The following is a 15,929-nucleotide window of genomic DNA, read 5'->3' on the forward strand; positions in this document are numbered from 1 at the left end:
TTGTGCCATGCTTTAGGAAGATGAAAGTGCATTGGTGAGAGCACAGAAGATGATTAAGGATAAGAAACTTCACTTATGAGAAAAGGTCAGAGAATTTGAGATAGTTTTCCCTCAACAGGCTAAGACTAAGAAGAAATTTGTAAACCAACAGAATAGGTGACAGCCATTCTCTGGTTTAGGGCAAAGCCTTGACCGTTCATAATCCACAATGAGTTTCTTTAAAATTTAAGCCCAGTTTAATAGTTAACAGTCAGTCATCATTAACCAATGCATTCTCCATGGCAACGTCTCTATCAATCAGAGTCCACTAGCCAACTCAGCACTGTCCTCTCATACAATATGAATGCTGATATTCTTGTAAGCTGTCATGATGAAAAGCTTTGTCTAAAGTGTGTCTTTTTTTAAACCAAGACTCAGTTTCCATCCTCACAAATTATGATATGGCCTATATGTCTAAAATCCTACATTGCTCATGTCTGAACCAGCACTACCCATTCAGACTTTTATTCAGACCGTAAATTATTTGAAGTAATCCAAAAATAATACTCAGACATTCCAATGGAATTGATTCAACTTCTGTTTGGAAATGAGTTGATATTTGCTGTAAGGGTTGCCAACTTTAGTTGGAAATATATTTCCGGAGTTTCACATGACATCCTACCTACAATATTGGAATAGTCAGCTTCTTCATTATCCAATCAGCTGATTCTTGATTTTTCACCTCCAGTAACATTTATGATTATAAGTTAAAAAAATCAATGAAAATTAAAAGAAAAAAAATAATATTCTTAGTGACTTTTTTTTATATCTGGCAATCCTGGAAGTTTGGGAACATCCAGTTATTATTTATATGACAAATGATAATTTCCAATTGAATGCTTCACCTTCATTCACTGAATGAAGCTGTGAATCCTGTGGGGTTTTCATTAAACTGGGAGGACAATTTAACTCCAGCATGTTCCCTTTCTCGCTCCAGATATCACCCACTTCGCCAGGTTTGCTTTCTTATCATTTTAAATGAAAGATTTATTAAAAGTAAAACAACAACTTACTACGTAACATGACTTTGCCAAATACAGTGTGGTCCCTGGCTAGGGTGCTACAGTTCCACCTGTGGTGGCGGAATTGGTGCTGACATTCATGAATCCACTCCTTGGCTCCCTCACCGATGGACTGCATGATGTCTGGGTGCTTTTGACACAGCTGCCGCTGTTTATTGACCAGGCCTGGGATATTGTCACAGATCACCCGTGCTCCCAGAGCTCCAATGTACCTGCAAGACAGATCATCGCTGTTAGATCACAACACCTCGACAAGAACGTCCCACATTTTTCATGCCTTCATTTTCAGGGAATGTGGGCACCGCTGACCAGGACAGGATTTGAGGCCCATCCCTAATCGGCCCTTTAACTGAGTGGAGAAAGTGAGGACTGCAGATGCTGGAGATCAGAGCTGAAAATGTGTTGCTGAAAAAGCGCAGCAGGTCAGGCAGCATCCAAGGAACAGGAGATTCCTGAAGAAGGGCTTATGCCTGAAACGTCGAATCTCCTGCTCCTTGGATGCTGCCTGACCTGCTGCGCTTTTCCAGCAACACATTTTCACCTTTAACTGAGTGACTTCCTTGGCCATTGCAGAGGGCAGTTAAGATTGAACTGCATTGCTCTGGGCCTAGAGTCACATGTAGGTCAGACCAGGTAAGGATGGCAGATTTCCTTCCCTAAAGCACGCGAGTGATCCTGATCGGCTTTAATGATGATGGTCAAAATTAAAATAGCCTTTTTAAACCAGATTTTCATCTGCCACTTTGGATTTAAAACCTTGCCTTCAGAACATTAGTGTGGAGTTCACAGAATCATACAATCCCTACATTGTGGAAGCAGCCCATTTGGCCCATCGAGTCCACACTGACCTCCAAAGAGCCTCCCACCCAGACCCATACCCCCTCCCCCACCCTATCCCCTGCCTTCCCCTGGCTAATCCATCCAGCCTGTACACATGGGCAATTTCCCATGGCCAATCCACCCCAACCTGCACATATTTGGACTGTGGGAGGAAACCGGAGCAGCCGGACGAAACCCACGCAGACACAGGGAGAATTTAAAAACTCCACACAGACAGTCACCCGAGGGTGGAATCAGACCCAGGTCCCTGGCGCTGTGAGGCAGCAGTGCTAAATACTGAGCCACCGTGCCACCCCCGGGTTCTGGATTACTAAATTCAATGACATTGTCACCATGTAGAGACGTTTATCAGATCCCCTCTCTTAAATGTATGGGGGGGGGGAGGTATTTTGTACGATATAAGTAAATGCCAAACACAGTCAAACATTCTGACCAGTATCAGTTATGTGTTAGACTGGAGAAGCTGGGGGCTGTTTTCCTTTGAGAAGAGAATAAGAGGATATTTTAATTCACGAGGAACCTGAACAGGGTAGATAGAGGAAAGCTGTTCCCATCGGCGGAAGGTTTGAGAACCAGCGAACTCAGAGTCAAGAGGACTAGCAAAAGATCCAGAAGTGACGTGTTTATGACAGAATGGTTAAGATCCAGTGGAATGCACAGTCGGAGAGTGGTGGAGGCAGATTTAATCATGGCTGTCAGTTTGGAAATAGATGGATACTTGCAGGACTGCAGGGAAGGATCTGAGATGGAGAATGAACTAACCTGCTCTTGCAGAGAGCTGGCACAGGCTGATGGGCTGAATGGTCACCTTCTGTGTTGCAATAATTTCATTATTAGCCACTACAGAACTTGAATATTACAGAAAAAACGCACTTTATGAAGCTTTTTGTTTGCGCTCATCAGGACATTCTGCAAGAATACCAACTCAGAGGGAAACCAACATGTACCCAGGTGTCCCCGAGTATGCAGTATAAATATCGATGTTCCCCTTGAACTTCTATTTTTGAAGACTGTCTTGATAACTCAAACCTCACTGTTAACTGAAGGGTCTTTTTGCCTCTGTATGTGCCTACAACAAGCAGGGGCTTAGTTCCTGGTCCTCTCTGAATTAGATTCCCTACAGTGTGGAAACATGCCCTTTGGCCCAACAAGTCCACACTGACCCTCCAAAGAGTAACCCACCCCCTCTCTGACTAATGCACCTAGCAAGAATTTAGCATGGTCAATTCACTTGACCTGTACATCTTTGGAATGTAGAAGGAAACCGGAGTAAACCCACACAGATACGGGGAGAATGTGCAAACTCCACACATACAGTCCCCCGAGGCTGGAATTGAACCTGGGACCCTGGTGCTGTGAGGCAGCAGTGCTAACCACTGTGCCATCATGCCACCCTGAATGATTGCGGTGGGATGCAGGGCTGGTGAGGAATTACCTACAAAAGGAACCAGCTTCCTCTCCCATTCCTTTTGCACTAGATTCCTGAAAAGCTCAGCAAGTTTGGACAATGCGGCTCCCCATGTTGGGAATGTTTGTTGGGAGATCTGGGAAGGAGGTACCAAACCCATTGAGGACCCTGGATATCAGTGTCAGTGTCAGGCCTTAACATACACTCCCAATCCTTTTCAGACCATTCCAAATCCATTTTGTCATAAACATCATCAATTAGAAGTCATCTCCATTCTCTAAACTGTTTCCCTGGAAACTTTGTAAAAAGGAAATCCAAAGCAGGGACTACACCAAACACTGCACATGTAAAACTCCCCATACAGAAGATATCTAATGATCTTCTCATGAAACACCAATTAAAGAACTTTGAATCTTAAACACAAAATGAATCTAATGAATGGCAAACATGGAAATTATAGTAAACCCAAAATATAGAATGACTTTCCACCAGAGAATGTGGACATGTCCACATATCATTAGCAAGTACACAGACACATACGCATATTCTCACACGCATATAACTACACACAAGGACACATATACACACATGCTCACACGCACACAGCTACACACACAGACACATATACACACATTCTCACACGCACATAACTACACACAAGCACACATACACACATTCTCACACGCACATAACTACACACAAGCGCACGTACACACATTCTCACATGCACATAACTACACACAAGTACACGTACACACATTCTCACACGCACATAACTACACACAAGCACACGTACACACATTCTCACATGCACACAGCTACACACACAGACATATATACACACATTCTCACACACATAGAGACATACACACACACGCACACACACACAGCTACACACACATATTCTCACACACACACACAGCTACACACACACTCACATACACAGCTACACACACAGACACACACACACACACATAGGCACAGAAACATATTCTCACACACAGCTACACACACACATTCTCATTCGCACACACCTACACACACACACACAGCTACACACAGACACACACACTGCTACGCACACACACTCTCTCACACACACACACAGCTACACACATTCTCACACACACAGCTACACACACAGACTCATACACACACACACATTCTCATACACAGACACACACACACGTTCTCACACACATTCTCACACACATACTCTGTTATGATCACAATGAAGCCGATGTGGAGTCATTTCTGGAGTGTGGGCCTGCTGAGGTTGAACCTTACGTGCAGTGGCTTCTAGCTCTTTTAAAATCAATTAATCGAGGAATTAAGGGCTACGGGGAGAACGCTGGTAAGTGGAGTTGAAATGCCCATCAGCCATGATTGAATGGCGGAGTGGACTCGATGGGCCGAATGGCCTTACTTCCACTCCTATGTCTTATGGTCTAATTAAATCACGTTCAACCAAATGATATCAAATCAAATTAACCTGGTTAAAAGAGGTTGTGATAGAAATGGAGCCTGCAAATTTAAATGATCAAAATTCAAATTGAAATGTTGCTTTGAAAATGAATAAGTAGGCCACTGTTGGGATTTTGCGTGCAATTCCGGTCTCCTTCCTTTCGGAAAGATGTTGTGAAACCTGAAAAGGTTCGGAAAAGATATACAAGGATGTTACCAGGGTTGGAGGATTTGAGCTATGGGGAGAGGCTGAATAGGCTGGGGCTGTTTTCCCTGGAGCATCGGAGGCTGAGGGGTGACCTGATAGAGGTTTACAAAATCATAAGGGGTATCAAGAACCATCCAGAAGCAACCCACCACAGCCTGTCAGCTGTGAAGGCAGTTGACATGGTCAGCAGAGCTGAACATTACAACAATTAAAGAATATATTTACATTTCTCTAGCGACTTAAAGCAATTCAGTACATCCCAAAGTGATTCACAGCCAATGAGATCCTTCTGAAGAACATCATCGAGTGGTTGCAGGGAATGTAATTATGATCCATGTTCATTAATAAAAAGAGGATTGACAGGCTACTGGAAGGATTCAAGGAATTACAGAAGAAAGTAGCAAACAGAGCATTATAGGCAGTAATCTGTGGATTACTCCCAGTACCACACACTACTGACTGTTGTGATGATATTGACTATTTGTAGAGTGATTTTATTTTGTGCTGAGGAAACCATCCATCTATAATCTGTAGCATTTATGGAACAGCCAGTTCTAAGAGTTGTCAGGTGGCAACGTTCAGCCTAGACTCAGGACTGGGGCTAACTGCAAGATTTTAAATAGGCAACTGAGATAGTTTGGGGTAACTGAAGTGGAGTTCAAAGGTTATAGTTAAAGAGACAGACAGGGACAGAGCAGAATCCATGAGGCAGTGCTTCAGTGCTGGGTTGGCAACTGAACAACATAGATTCTGTAGATGGGATTCAGTGAGCTGCTCAAGAACAAGATCGGCTCTGCAGTTACAACTCAGGAAGAAGTTTTAGAAATTAGGAAGTAGCTTAGTGTTGGAGTCAGGAACTCACGCGTCCAGACATCCTGGGGATATGTGAATGTCACTGGCTCTATATTGAAGAACACCGTGAGGGGCTTGGAACAAGAGTGCGGGTGTTAATATTTCAGTGCAGCTGACAGACTGGGGTTTAAATGCTCACAAACTTCATCTGCTTGAAGCAACTGGGCAAGGTTGGAGCTCAGGAAAACTCCAGGGGTAGTACTGACTCAGGGAAGAGCTGGTGTTACATTTGTGAAGGCGTGCGAGGGGGCAGTTTCAGAGTCCAGGAGAGCATAGACCTGGGAAAAGTGGGTAATTGATCCGAACGGGAGTGGAATTAGAGGCAGTTTATATTGAAGCAGCTCTTCAGAAGGAGTTTCAAGGCCAGATCTCAATAAAAGTGCAGAATTGTGATCCCACATGAAAGTTAACGAGATTTGATGACCCACCATGCCATCAATATCAGAAAGACGTTGTACACATATTGTTGAGTATATTACTGCTCTGATGTTTTCCAGTAAATTTTATTGCTGTTGTTCAAAACCATGGAATCTTGTGATTTTATTTTCTTTCATAAGTCTCCAGCAAACCACATCTTGTAAACTTTAAAAAACAAATTACTGGTTCCTAGCCAGATCGTAACATAAATTTGGAGTCTGGTCCAGGTTTGTAACAGTGTAGGAGTGTACAGCAAATAAATGCATGATTGCAAAAATGGTGCAAGGAGGGAAGGAAACAGATTCCTGGGACTAGTTGTTGGGGGAATGAGAACTGTACAGAGGGAATGGTTGCATCTGAACAGAACTGGGACCAATAATTTTGCTTGGCTGATTTGGTAGTGCTCCTGGGAGGGTTTAGTCCAATTTGGCTGTGGTGTGAGGAATCAGGTCGTAATATTAACAAAGCCTGGTGAAAGGAATATTGAGAGAAATGGAAAACATTAGAGTGGGAAATAATTTCTTGCTAGGAGGAGTCAGAGAGAGAGGGAATGTAACAGGCCATGGTAGGTTTACTATGAGAATGTGTAGAGAGTGACAATGAAGGCTGGGGAACCACAGGAGCAGGTAGCCATTTGGTAATATGACACTGCGATTCCTGCAGGTGCTCCACTTTCCTCCCGCAGTCCAAAGATGTGCAGGTGAGTTGGACTGGCCATGTTATATTGCCCATAGAATCCAGGGGTGTGCAGGCTGGTGGGTAAACCATGGGAAATGCAGGGCTACAAAGTTGGATCGGGGGTGGGGGGAGGTGGGCACGTTTGGGTGGGATGCTTTTTGAAAGGTTGGTGTGGATTTAATGGGCTGAATGGCCTGCTCCCACACTGTAGGGATTCTATGACATTGCTCAATAAAGCTAGCACAAATAATTCTTGGATGTAATGTGTTGAGGAAAGATACAGAATGAAAGGAGAACATTATAGTTTTGCATAGACATAATGACACTGGGACGGGGGGGCGGGGGATCAAGGACAGAATCTATTTAGTTCGACACAGGTACCATTATACTGTTGGGACTATTCTATCAATGAGAGAGAGATTCAAATTTGCAATCAAATTACAGAGAGACGTAAGAACTATAGATTATTTATAGTGGAGGGCTTCAATTATTCTATTATTGACTGGCATAGGAAAATTGTAAAGAGTAGAGAGGGGGAGAAGAATTCCTGAAATACGTTCAGTGGAATTTTCTAGATCAGTAAATTTTTGGCTGAATGAGGAATAGGTGTTGGATCTGATTCCAGGGAATAAGGTGAGTCAAGTGGATCAAGTGTCAGTCAGGGCACATGTAGGGAAAAGTTATGGTTTATAAGGTTTGGTTTGAATATGGGAAAGGACAAGGAGCAATTCAGAATAAAGGTAACAAAGGTATTCAACAAGGTGCCACACAAAAGGCTGCTGCATAAGTTAAAGCTGCAAGATGTTACAGGCAATGTTTTAGCATGGATAGAGGATTGATTAACTAACAGGAAGCAAAGAGTGGGGATACATGAGTGCTTTTCAGGTTGGCAATCAGTGACTAGTGGTGTGCCTCAGGGATCAGTGTTGGGACCGCAATTATTCACAATTTACAGAGATGGTTTAGAGTTGGGGACCATGTGTAGTGTGTCAAAGTTTGCAAATCACACTAAGATGAGTGGCAGAGTAAAGTGTGCAGAGGACTGTGAAACTTTGCAAAGGGACATAGATAGTTTAAGTGAGTGGGCAAAGGTCTAGCATGTGGAAGCAATGTGAATAAATATGAAGTCATCCATTTTGATAGGAATAACAGTAAAAGGACTATTATTTGAATGATAAAAAGTTGCAGGAAGCTGATTTGCGGAGGGACCTGGGTGTCCTTGTGCATGAATCACAGAGGGTTGGTCTGCAGGTACAACAGGGAATTAGGAAGGCAAATGGAATTTTGTCCGTCATTGTTAAAGGGATGGAGTTTAAAAGCAGGAAGGTTATGCTGCAGCTATATAGGGTGCAGGTGAGGCCACACCTGGAGTACTGTGTGCAGTTTTGGTCTCCTTGCTTAAGAAAGGATGTACTGGCACTGGAGGGGGGGCAGAGGAAGTTCACTAGGTTGATTCCAGGGTTGAGGGGAGTTGGCTTATGAGGAGAGACTGAATAGACTGGGAGTATATTCATTGAAATTTAGAAGAATGAGGGGGGACCATATAGAAACATATAAAATTATGAAGGGAATAAATAAGATAGACATACAGAGGATGCTTCCATTGGCAGGTGAAACTGGGACAAGAGGGCATAGCCTCCAAATTAGGGGGAGCAGATTTAGGACTGAATTGAGGAAGAACGACTTCACCCAGAGGGTTGTAAATCTATGGAATTCCCTGCCTAGTGAATTAGCTAAGGCTTCTTCGGTAAATGCTTTCAACCTAAAATAGATAATTTTTTTGACTAGTAAAGGAATGAAGGGTTATGGTGAGAGGGTGGGTGAGTGGAGCTGAGTCCATGTAAAGGTCAGCCATGATCTTATTGAATGGCGGAGCCGGCTCAATGGGCCAGACAGCCTACTCCTGCTCCTAGTCCTTATGTATGTCAATGGGAGATGGCCAATTTCAATGTGTTGAGAACAGATCCAGTCCAGATAATGACATCAAAGACTGACAGACAAAACATGTAATGGAACTTTGGGTTGCTTTCAAAGAGGAGACGGTATAGGTACATTAGGGATACACTCCATAGACGATGGAAGAGATGTTCAGATGTCAGTAGAATACAATTGGGAACCAGTTTGAATATAGAAAATTGAGAAGTGTAAAGAGAAAGAAAAGAAGCTTAGAGAGAGTATGAGGAGAGACTGGTAGCAAACATAAAAGAGAATCCAAAATCTTCCTTACACACTGAAATGACGACAGGTTTGTAAAAGAAGAAGTGGGGCTGATTAGGTACAAAAAAGAGGATTAATGCATAGAGGCAGGGAGCATTGTGTTAACATCATGTCACTCATTAGTTAAGGTGAAGGATAAACAGGTAATGGGTGTTAGTTAATTAATTGTTTTGAGCTCATAATAAGAGAGAGAGAGAGAGAGAGATAGGCACTGCCTTTGGAGAGAGGTAGGCACTGCGGGGGATAGAGTGTTTTATCTTTCCTTCCATATCCATTTTAATTTAGTTCCCTTATTCTCACCCCGTAAACCCCCACCTCACATTTTTGATGTCAGCATTGCCCTTAACAGGGCCTGCTTGTTAATACAGAATTGGCCATGCAGGTGTTGTCCTGGTGGTGGAAAAAATATACATCATTAAGTCTATTCACAACAGTGTCTTTTTTCTGTCTCACTCTATAGAGACAGGTGGGCACCATGGGGGATACAGTGCTTTATCACCTCCTCCAAATCCAATTTGATTTAATCCCTTTCTAACATCCCCCCTTTACCTTTGATGGTTTGAACTGACCATAACAAACTTTGTTTGTAAATACTCAGTTAGACACACTTTGGGTGTTTTTACTCATTGCTAGTTAAAAACAAAATAAAAGCAAAGAGCTAGGACTCTTCTGGTGCTGTAGTAGCATCCAAACCTCCGGATCAGCTGGCCTGGGTTCAAATCCCATCAGCTCTAGAGGTGTGTCATAACATCTCTGAGCAGGCTGTTTAGAAAATACCTAAACAGGGAACTTTAAAATTAATTAGCTATTCAAAAGAGAATAAACAGGGTACAACTATGGGCAGCAGGTCTGTGGGACTGCACAAGAAACTAAAATTGCTGTCACGTTTTGGTCTACTGCAGTTTTGGTCTCCTTACTTGAGGAAGGATGTACTGGCACTAGAGGGGGCGCAGAGGAGGTTCACGAGGTTGATTCCGGAGTTGAGGGGATTGGCTTATGAGGAGAGACTGAGTAGACTGGGATTATACTCATTGAAATTTAGAAGAATGAGGGGGGATCTTATAGAAACATATAAAATTATGAAGGGAAGCAATAAGATAGAAGCAGAGAGGATGTTCCCACTGGCAGGTGAAAGTAGGACGAGGGCATAGCCTCAAAATTAGGGGGAGCAGGTTTAGGACTGACTTGGGAAGGAACTGCATCACCCAGAGGGTTGTGAATCTATAGAATTCCCTGCCCAGTGAAGTAGCTGAAGCTTCCTCACTGAGTGCTTTTAAAGCTAAGATAGATCATTTTTTGAACAGTAAAGGGATGAAGGGTTATGGTGAGAGGACGGGTAAGTGGAGCTGAGTCCACAAAAAAATCAGCCATGACCTTACTGAATGGGGGAACAGGCTCGAGGGGCCATGGCCTACTCCTGCTCCTGGTTCTTATGTCCTTACATTCTATGTTCTAAGGAGAAGCTTGTTGGCTTAATTCAGTGCCTGGATAAGATCCACCTCACACCTGGCTGAGGTACTAAGTGAATACTTAATACCTGTCTTTAGCAAGGAAGATGATGTTCATAAATGTAAGGTGAAAGAGGTGATAAGGGACTCAAATTGTGAAAAAGGTGTTAGGCTGGTTGCATTTGAAGTTGAAAAGTTAACCAGGAACAGAGGATGATTGCTGGAGTGAAAACTGCAGAGGTCGAGAAAACATTTAAAATTAATAATTCTGAATAAAATTAACAGTCACTTTGACAAATATACATTTACTAAAGAAGAGAAGCAAGGATTTGATCGGGCAAGTGGGGTTTAACACAAATTGTATGAGTTTTTTTTGACATGGCAAAGAGGTTTGGTGAGAATAATTAGTTGAGGTGGTGGACATGGACTTCTGAAAGACACTTGATAAAGTGCCACACAAAGGCTTATCAGTAAGGGTAAAGTTCATGGATCAAAGCATGGCAATGAGGCTGTTGCCTGTCATTTGGTGAACAGGCAGTTCTTCACACTACAGGAAGGTATAAAGTGGGATTCCTCGATTGGGTGGGGGGAATAAGGTGGGTGGGGGAGGGGTTTACTAGAACTGCTTTACTTTTGGTATGTATTAGCGAACTTGGGTGTATCGGGCAAAGTCTCTCGAGTTGTGGACGACAGAGAACGTGGAAGTATAGTGAAGGTAGTTACAAGCTTTGGGGAGGGAGTTGGTGAAACAGGTAGAGAAGATGCAGATGAAATTGAACGCATAGAAGTGTGAAGTGTTTCATTTGGGTAGGAAGAACAAGGATGGGCAATGTAAACTGAAGGTTAAAACTCAGGAAAGGATGCTGGGGCAGATATACATGCTCACACCATTGAAGGTTGTTGGCAAAGTTGACAAAATGGTCAATAAAGCATACGGGACTATAGTCATTATAAACAGGCGTGTGGAGTATAAAAGCAAGGAAGTTATGACAATCCATATTGAAGAGTAACTGAGGCACTGCTTTCATTTCTGGGCAACACCTTTTAAGAAGCTTGTGAAAGGAATGGAGACAACGCAGTAAAGATTCACGCAACGGCTCCAGGGATGAGGAACGTCAATGAAGTGGATAGATTGGAAAGGCTAGGGCTGTTGTTCTTTTTGGAAAAGGGAAGGTTAAGAGGAGATTTGACAGACTTGCTCAAGATCACGAGGGACCTGGACAGGGCAGATAGGAAGAAAGAGTTTGTGACAGATGAAGGATCGGGAACTGGAAACTGTGGGCTCTGGCAAAAGCAACAATGGAGACAAAAGAAAACAGATTGTTACGCAGTGCGTTGTTAGGATCTGAAAGTGTGGTGGAGGCAGATTAAATCGTGACAGTCAAAACAGAATTACATGAGCACCTTTGGAGAATTACGTTTGCAAGGTGACAGGGAAAAGGTGGGTAAAGGGGACCAGCTGAGTTGCTCTTGTAGAGAGCAGGCATGATGGGCTCAATGGCCTTTCTCTGTAGTCATTCTCTGGTTCCAAGTAGTTATTGTTGTAATGTTGGAAACACAGCAGTCAGCATAGGTATGGCAATGTGAACCTGACGAGTTACTGTGTTTTGTTGATTGAGGGATAAATATAATCCAACTGCTGTTCTTTGAAATGGATCACTCTCAGCAGACAAGAGTCTCGGTTTAAAGTCTCATCGGAAAGGCAAATCCCCGGAATCAGATCATACCCATGACCCTTTGACTCTGAAGTGACAGAGCAATGTCTGTCAGTAAAAATGTCATGAGGATTAGGACAGATAAGGCACCATCATCCCAGTCACACAATATACTTGTTAACACTGTCCACCGAGACTTCAGTGTTCTGACCAGATTGGGATGGAAAGGGGTTCAAACAGGATTTGGGGACAGTGCAAAGCCTTACATCAAATTTGCAACACAGAAATAGGCCATTCAGCCCAATGGTGCTGGTGCTGCACATTCCATTCCATCCTATTTAATCCTATCAGCAGAAACTACCCTTATGTTTGCATAGTTTCCCTTTAAAGACAATTTTGCTGTAAATCGCACTTAGCAATTTAAAAGGTCCACATTCTCACCATTCTCTCAAGGCAAAGAGGTTTCTCCTGAACTTCTTATTGGGTTCATAATCATTAATGCTAGATCTGGTCATGCCCAGGAGTAAAAACATCTACCCAACTGAAAGATGTTATGACTTTTTTAAAAACCCTACCTGGATTATACTCAGTCTTCAAATTTTCTACAGCAAGGTTTCCTAGCCTGTTCAATATTTACTGGGAGTTTTAACTTCGGTTTTGACATCGTCTGAGTGAGTTTATTCTAGTGCCTCTTGTATGCTTTTGGTATTGAGGAGCCCACCCTGGGGAAAGAAAACATTCCCCATCCCTCAGACCAGTCAGCAAACCAAACGCAAAAGATCTTTCTCACGATTTTGAATGAATTGGACTTACCACCAGGAAGAATCCACTCGTGGTGTCAAGGTGAGTAATATTAATATAAAGGCAAGGTAAAGTCTGGAGCAGGCTCCGTCATTGCTGGTTTTCCTATTAATCTGCTTCACACCTTCTTCCCCTGAGGTGTGGGACATTTTCCAATGCTGCCTGGACTCCTCAGATCTGATCCACCCTGATATTGTGATTTAACAAAATAAACCTTCACAATCTTGAAGAAGATGAGCAAGGTCTGTGCACAAACAATTCTCCCCGATGTCTTCAAATGGTCAATGGTCGTGCTTTAAATACCTCGGGGATTTTAACATTTTCAATTCATCATCTGATGTGGTCGGATCTTCATTCTCCGCACTGACACCTCAAATTAATCTGTAAATTTCCCCTTTGTAAAGTCGGGTCTGAGGCGAGTGAGCGTGGCTTTTAACTGAATGCCTTTTTCTTTCTCTTCCCCTCTCTCTACCTCTCTCTCTCTCTCTTTTCTTCTCTTCCTCTGTGTTTGCTTGGTTGCTGACACTGGGAGCACCTCATTCAGATGGACAGTGAAGCACTGGCAGACTGGGACTGTCTCTGTCGCTCTCCCACTGGATTGAGTGAATAACAGTGCTGTGCGAGGGAAGAACACTGGCACTCCTGGCTGTTGACTGGTGATTTACTCGCTGACACCAAGGCTGGAACTGGAGCTGCAGACACGAAAAAGCACCACACCCCCACCTGCTGGAGTAAAATTACACACAGCACTCACAGACACAGACACACAGAGTTCAGGAGATCTATAAAGGCTTAAAGCAATTAAATACCTGATACTAAATTGTTGCATCTGGGTCCTAGCGCCCATCAGAATTTGTTGAACATATTGCTCTTACTATGCTACTTGTCGATGAACAAGTTGGTGACCATCTTTGAATGATTTGGAAATGCTGGTGTTGGACTGGGGTGTACAAAGTTAAAAATCACACAACACCAGGTTATAGTCCAAGGTTTAATTTAAAGCACTAGCTTTCGAAGCGCTGTTCCTTCATCAGGTGGTTGTGAAGGACACAATTGTAAGACACAGAATTTATAGCAAAAGTTTACAGTGTGATGAAATTAAACAATCAAGGTATTTTCAACTGTTAGAATGACCATGTTAGTTTCACTTCTTTCATATGTAAATCACAAAACTTTTTTAAAAAAGAAGTTACATTCTCAGGTTAACGTTAACAATAGGTGTTGAGGGTGTTAGCCCCCTGTATTCCCTGTCTGTACCATAATGTTTAGACTGATTCTAATCTAAAAAAAATGAGTTAACAGAGTCTCATATGGATTCATGCAGTTTTTGAGCAAAGTACAATGTAACTCTGCAAATCTTTGAATGGTTGCTTTTAAAGTTGCAAATATGTATATATATAAGGCAACCTCAGGATGTCCCAAACTATTTTGCAGACAACTTAAGCACTTCTGAAGTGTACACACTGTGTACTGTAGTAACAATGGCAACCAATTTGCTCTCAGCAAGTCTCCACAGACCAGTAATATAGACAGAATAAGCTATTATTTTAGTTATTTGGTGAGCAATAAATGTTGGTCAAGACATTGAGGAAAACTCATTGTCCTTCTTCCAACAACTGACTTGAGGTTTCTCACACCCTGAGAGTGCAGATTGAGTCAGTGCTGAATTGGATTCTTTAACATCTAAAAGATGACAGAATGAGACTCACTCATTGGGTGTCTTAACCTCCATTATAGGCTTAGGTCTCTGGACATGGGTTTGAACTTATAACTTTCTCACAGTGGGATATGAGTGCTATCTGTTAAGCTGCAGGTGAAACCACTCAAGAATGATATAGACATAGATTTTATCATTTGCAAATACAATCCTCCCAATTTAAATTTCAAACAAACTGTACATCATTAATCTTATTGAATCAAGTCTGATCTGGAGGGAACTGCATAGGGTAGATACCGGGAGAATGTTTCCACTCATGATTAAAACTAGGGAAGATAATTTAAGGAAAAGAGATAAGATTTTTCTCTCCCAACAGATCATTTGAGAGTGGAATTCACTTCTTTTGAAGGTAACGGAGACAGGGCCTTAGAGACTGAGTTTGATACATTGTTGATGGACAAGGGAGTCGAGGAGTCTGAGGTGTAGACAAGGAAAGTGAAAGTGAGAGCAGCCATAATGAAGGGCAGACCAGGCCCAAAGGGCTGAATGTCCTCCTCTTGATCCTAATGCCTCTGCTATGATGTCAGTTTAAAGGCTTGAATGGATGGGATACCACATCCTGTCATAGGCATTTCTGAGTGCTTTACTTACCATGTGGAACCCTGGGCTTTACTGGCTACTGTAATGTGGGAATCCAAATATTGGTACTTTCAAAAGAGTAGAAAAAAGCAAAATCAAATGAAGGCTTTTAATGACTTCATGGATCTCAACTAGAATTACACTCATAGGAATATGATGGATAAGAGCAACATTTTCCATTTACATGGCAAATATGAAATCATGGGAAGCCCCAAAGTGCTTCCTAGGAAAGGGGTCAGCAAAGAATGGGCACTAAAACCAGAGAAGGAAATATTGGCAGAAAGAACCATAGGTTTTAGGTATGGGGCTTAAAGAAAGAAAGGTGGACAGAAAAGAGAGGATCGAGATGGGGGAGGGTCAAGGGGGAGAGCTTAGACAGCTGAAGAACCCACCTACTCCCACAGCTACCTGGATTACACCTCGTCCCACCCTACCTCCTGCAAAAATGCCATCCCGTATTCCCAATTCCTTCGCCTCTGCCGTATCTGCTCCCAGGAGGACCAGTTCCACCACAGAACACACCAGATGGCCTCCTTCTTTAGAGACCGCAATTTCCCTTCCCATGTGGTTAAAGATGCCCTCCA

General features: G+C 42.7%; 1 protein-coding gene across 2 annotated transcripts in view; it reads right to left on the reverse strand.

Annotated features, from left to right (window-relative positions):
- The window catches only part of wnt2bb (wingless-type MMTV integration site family, member 2Bb), a 66,976-nt gene that overhangs the window by 39,057 nt on the left and 11,990 nt on the right, over positions 1–15,929 (reverse strand). The window contains exons 1-2 of one of the 2 annotated variants that reach the window (XM_060845294.1): positions 13,062–13,713; positions 1,053–1,273 (exon numbers count right to left, since the gene is read on the reverse strand). In XM_060845294.1, coding sequence (XP_060701277.1) covers positions 1,053–1,273; positions 13,062–13,198 — 358 coding nt within the window. In that variant the 5' untranslated portion in view covers positions 13,199–13,713. Of the gene's footprint in view, positions 1–1,052; positions 1,274–13,061; positions 13,714–15,929 lie in introns of those variants that run through there. The other variant, XM_060845295.1, reaches the window with a different exon arrangement.

Source organism: Hemiscyllium ocellatum, chromosome 26 (assembly GCF_020745735.1).
Source record: "Hemiscyllium ocellatum isolate sHemOce1 chromosome 26, sHemOce1.pat.X.cur, whole genome shotgun sequence".
NCBI lineage: Eukaryota > Metazoa > Chordata > Chondrichthyes > Orectolobiformes > Hemiscylliidae > Hemiscyllium > Hemiscyllium ocellatum.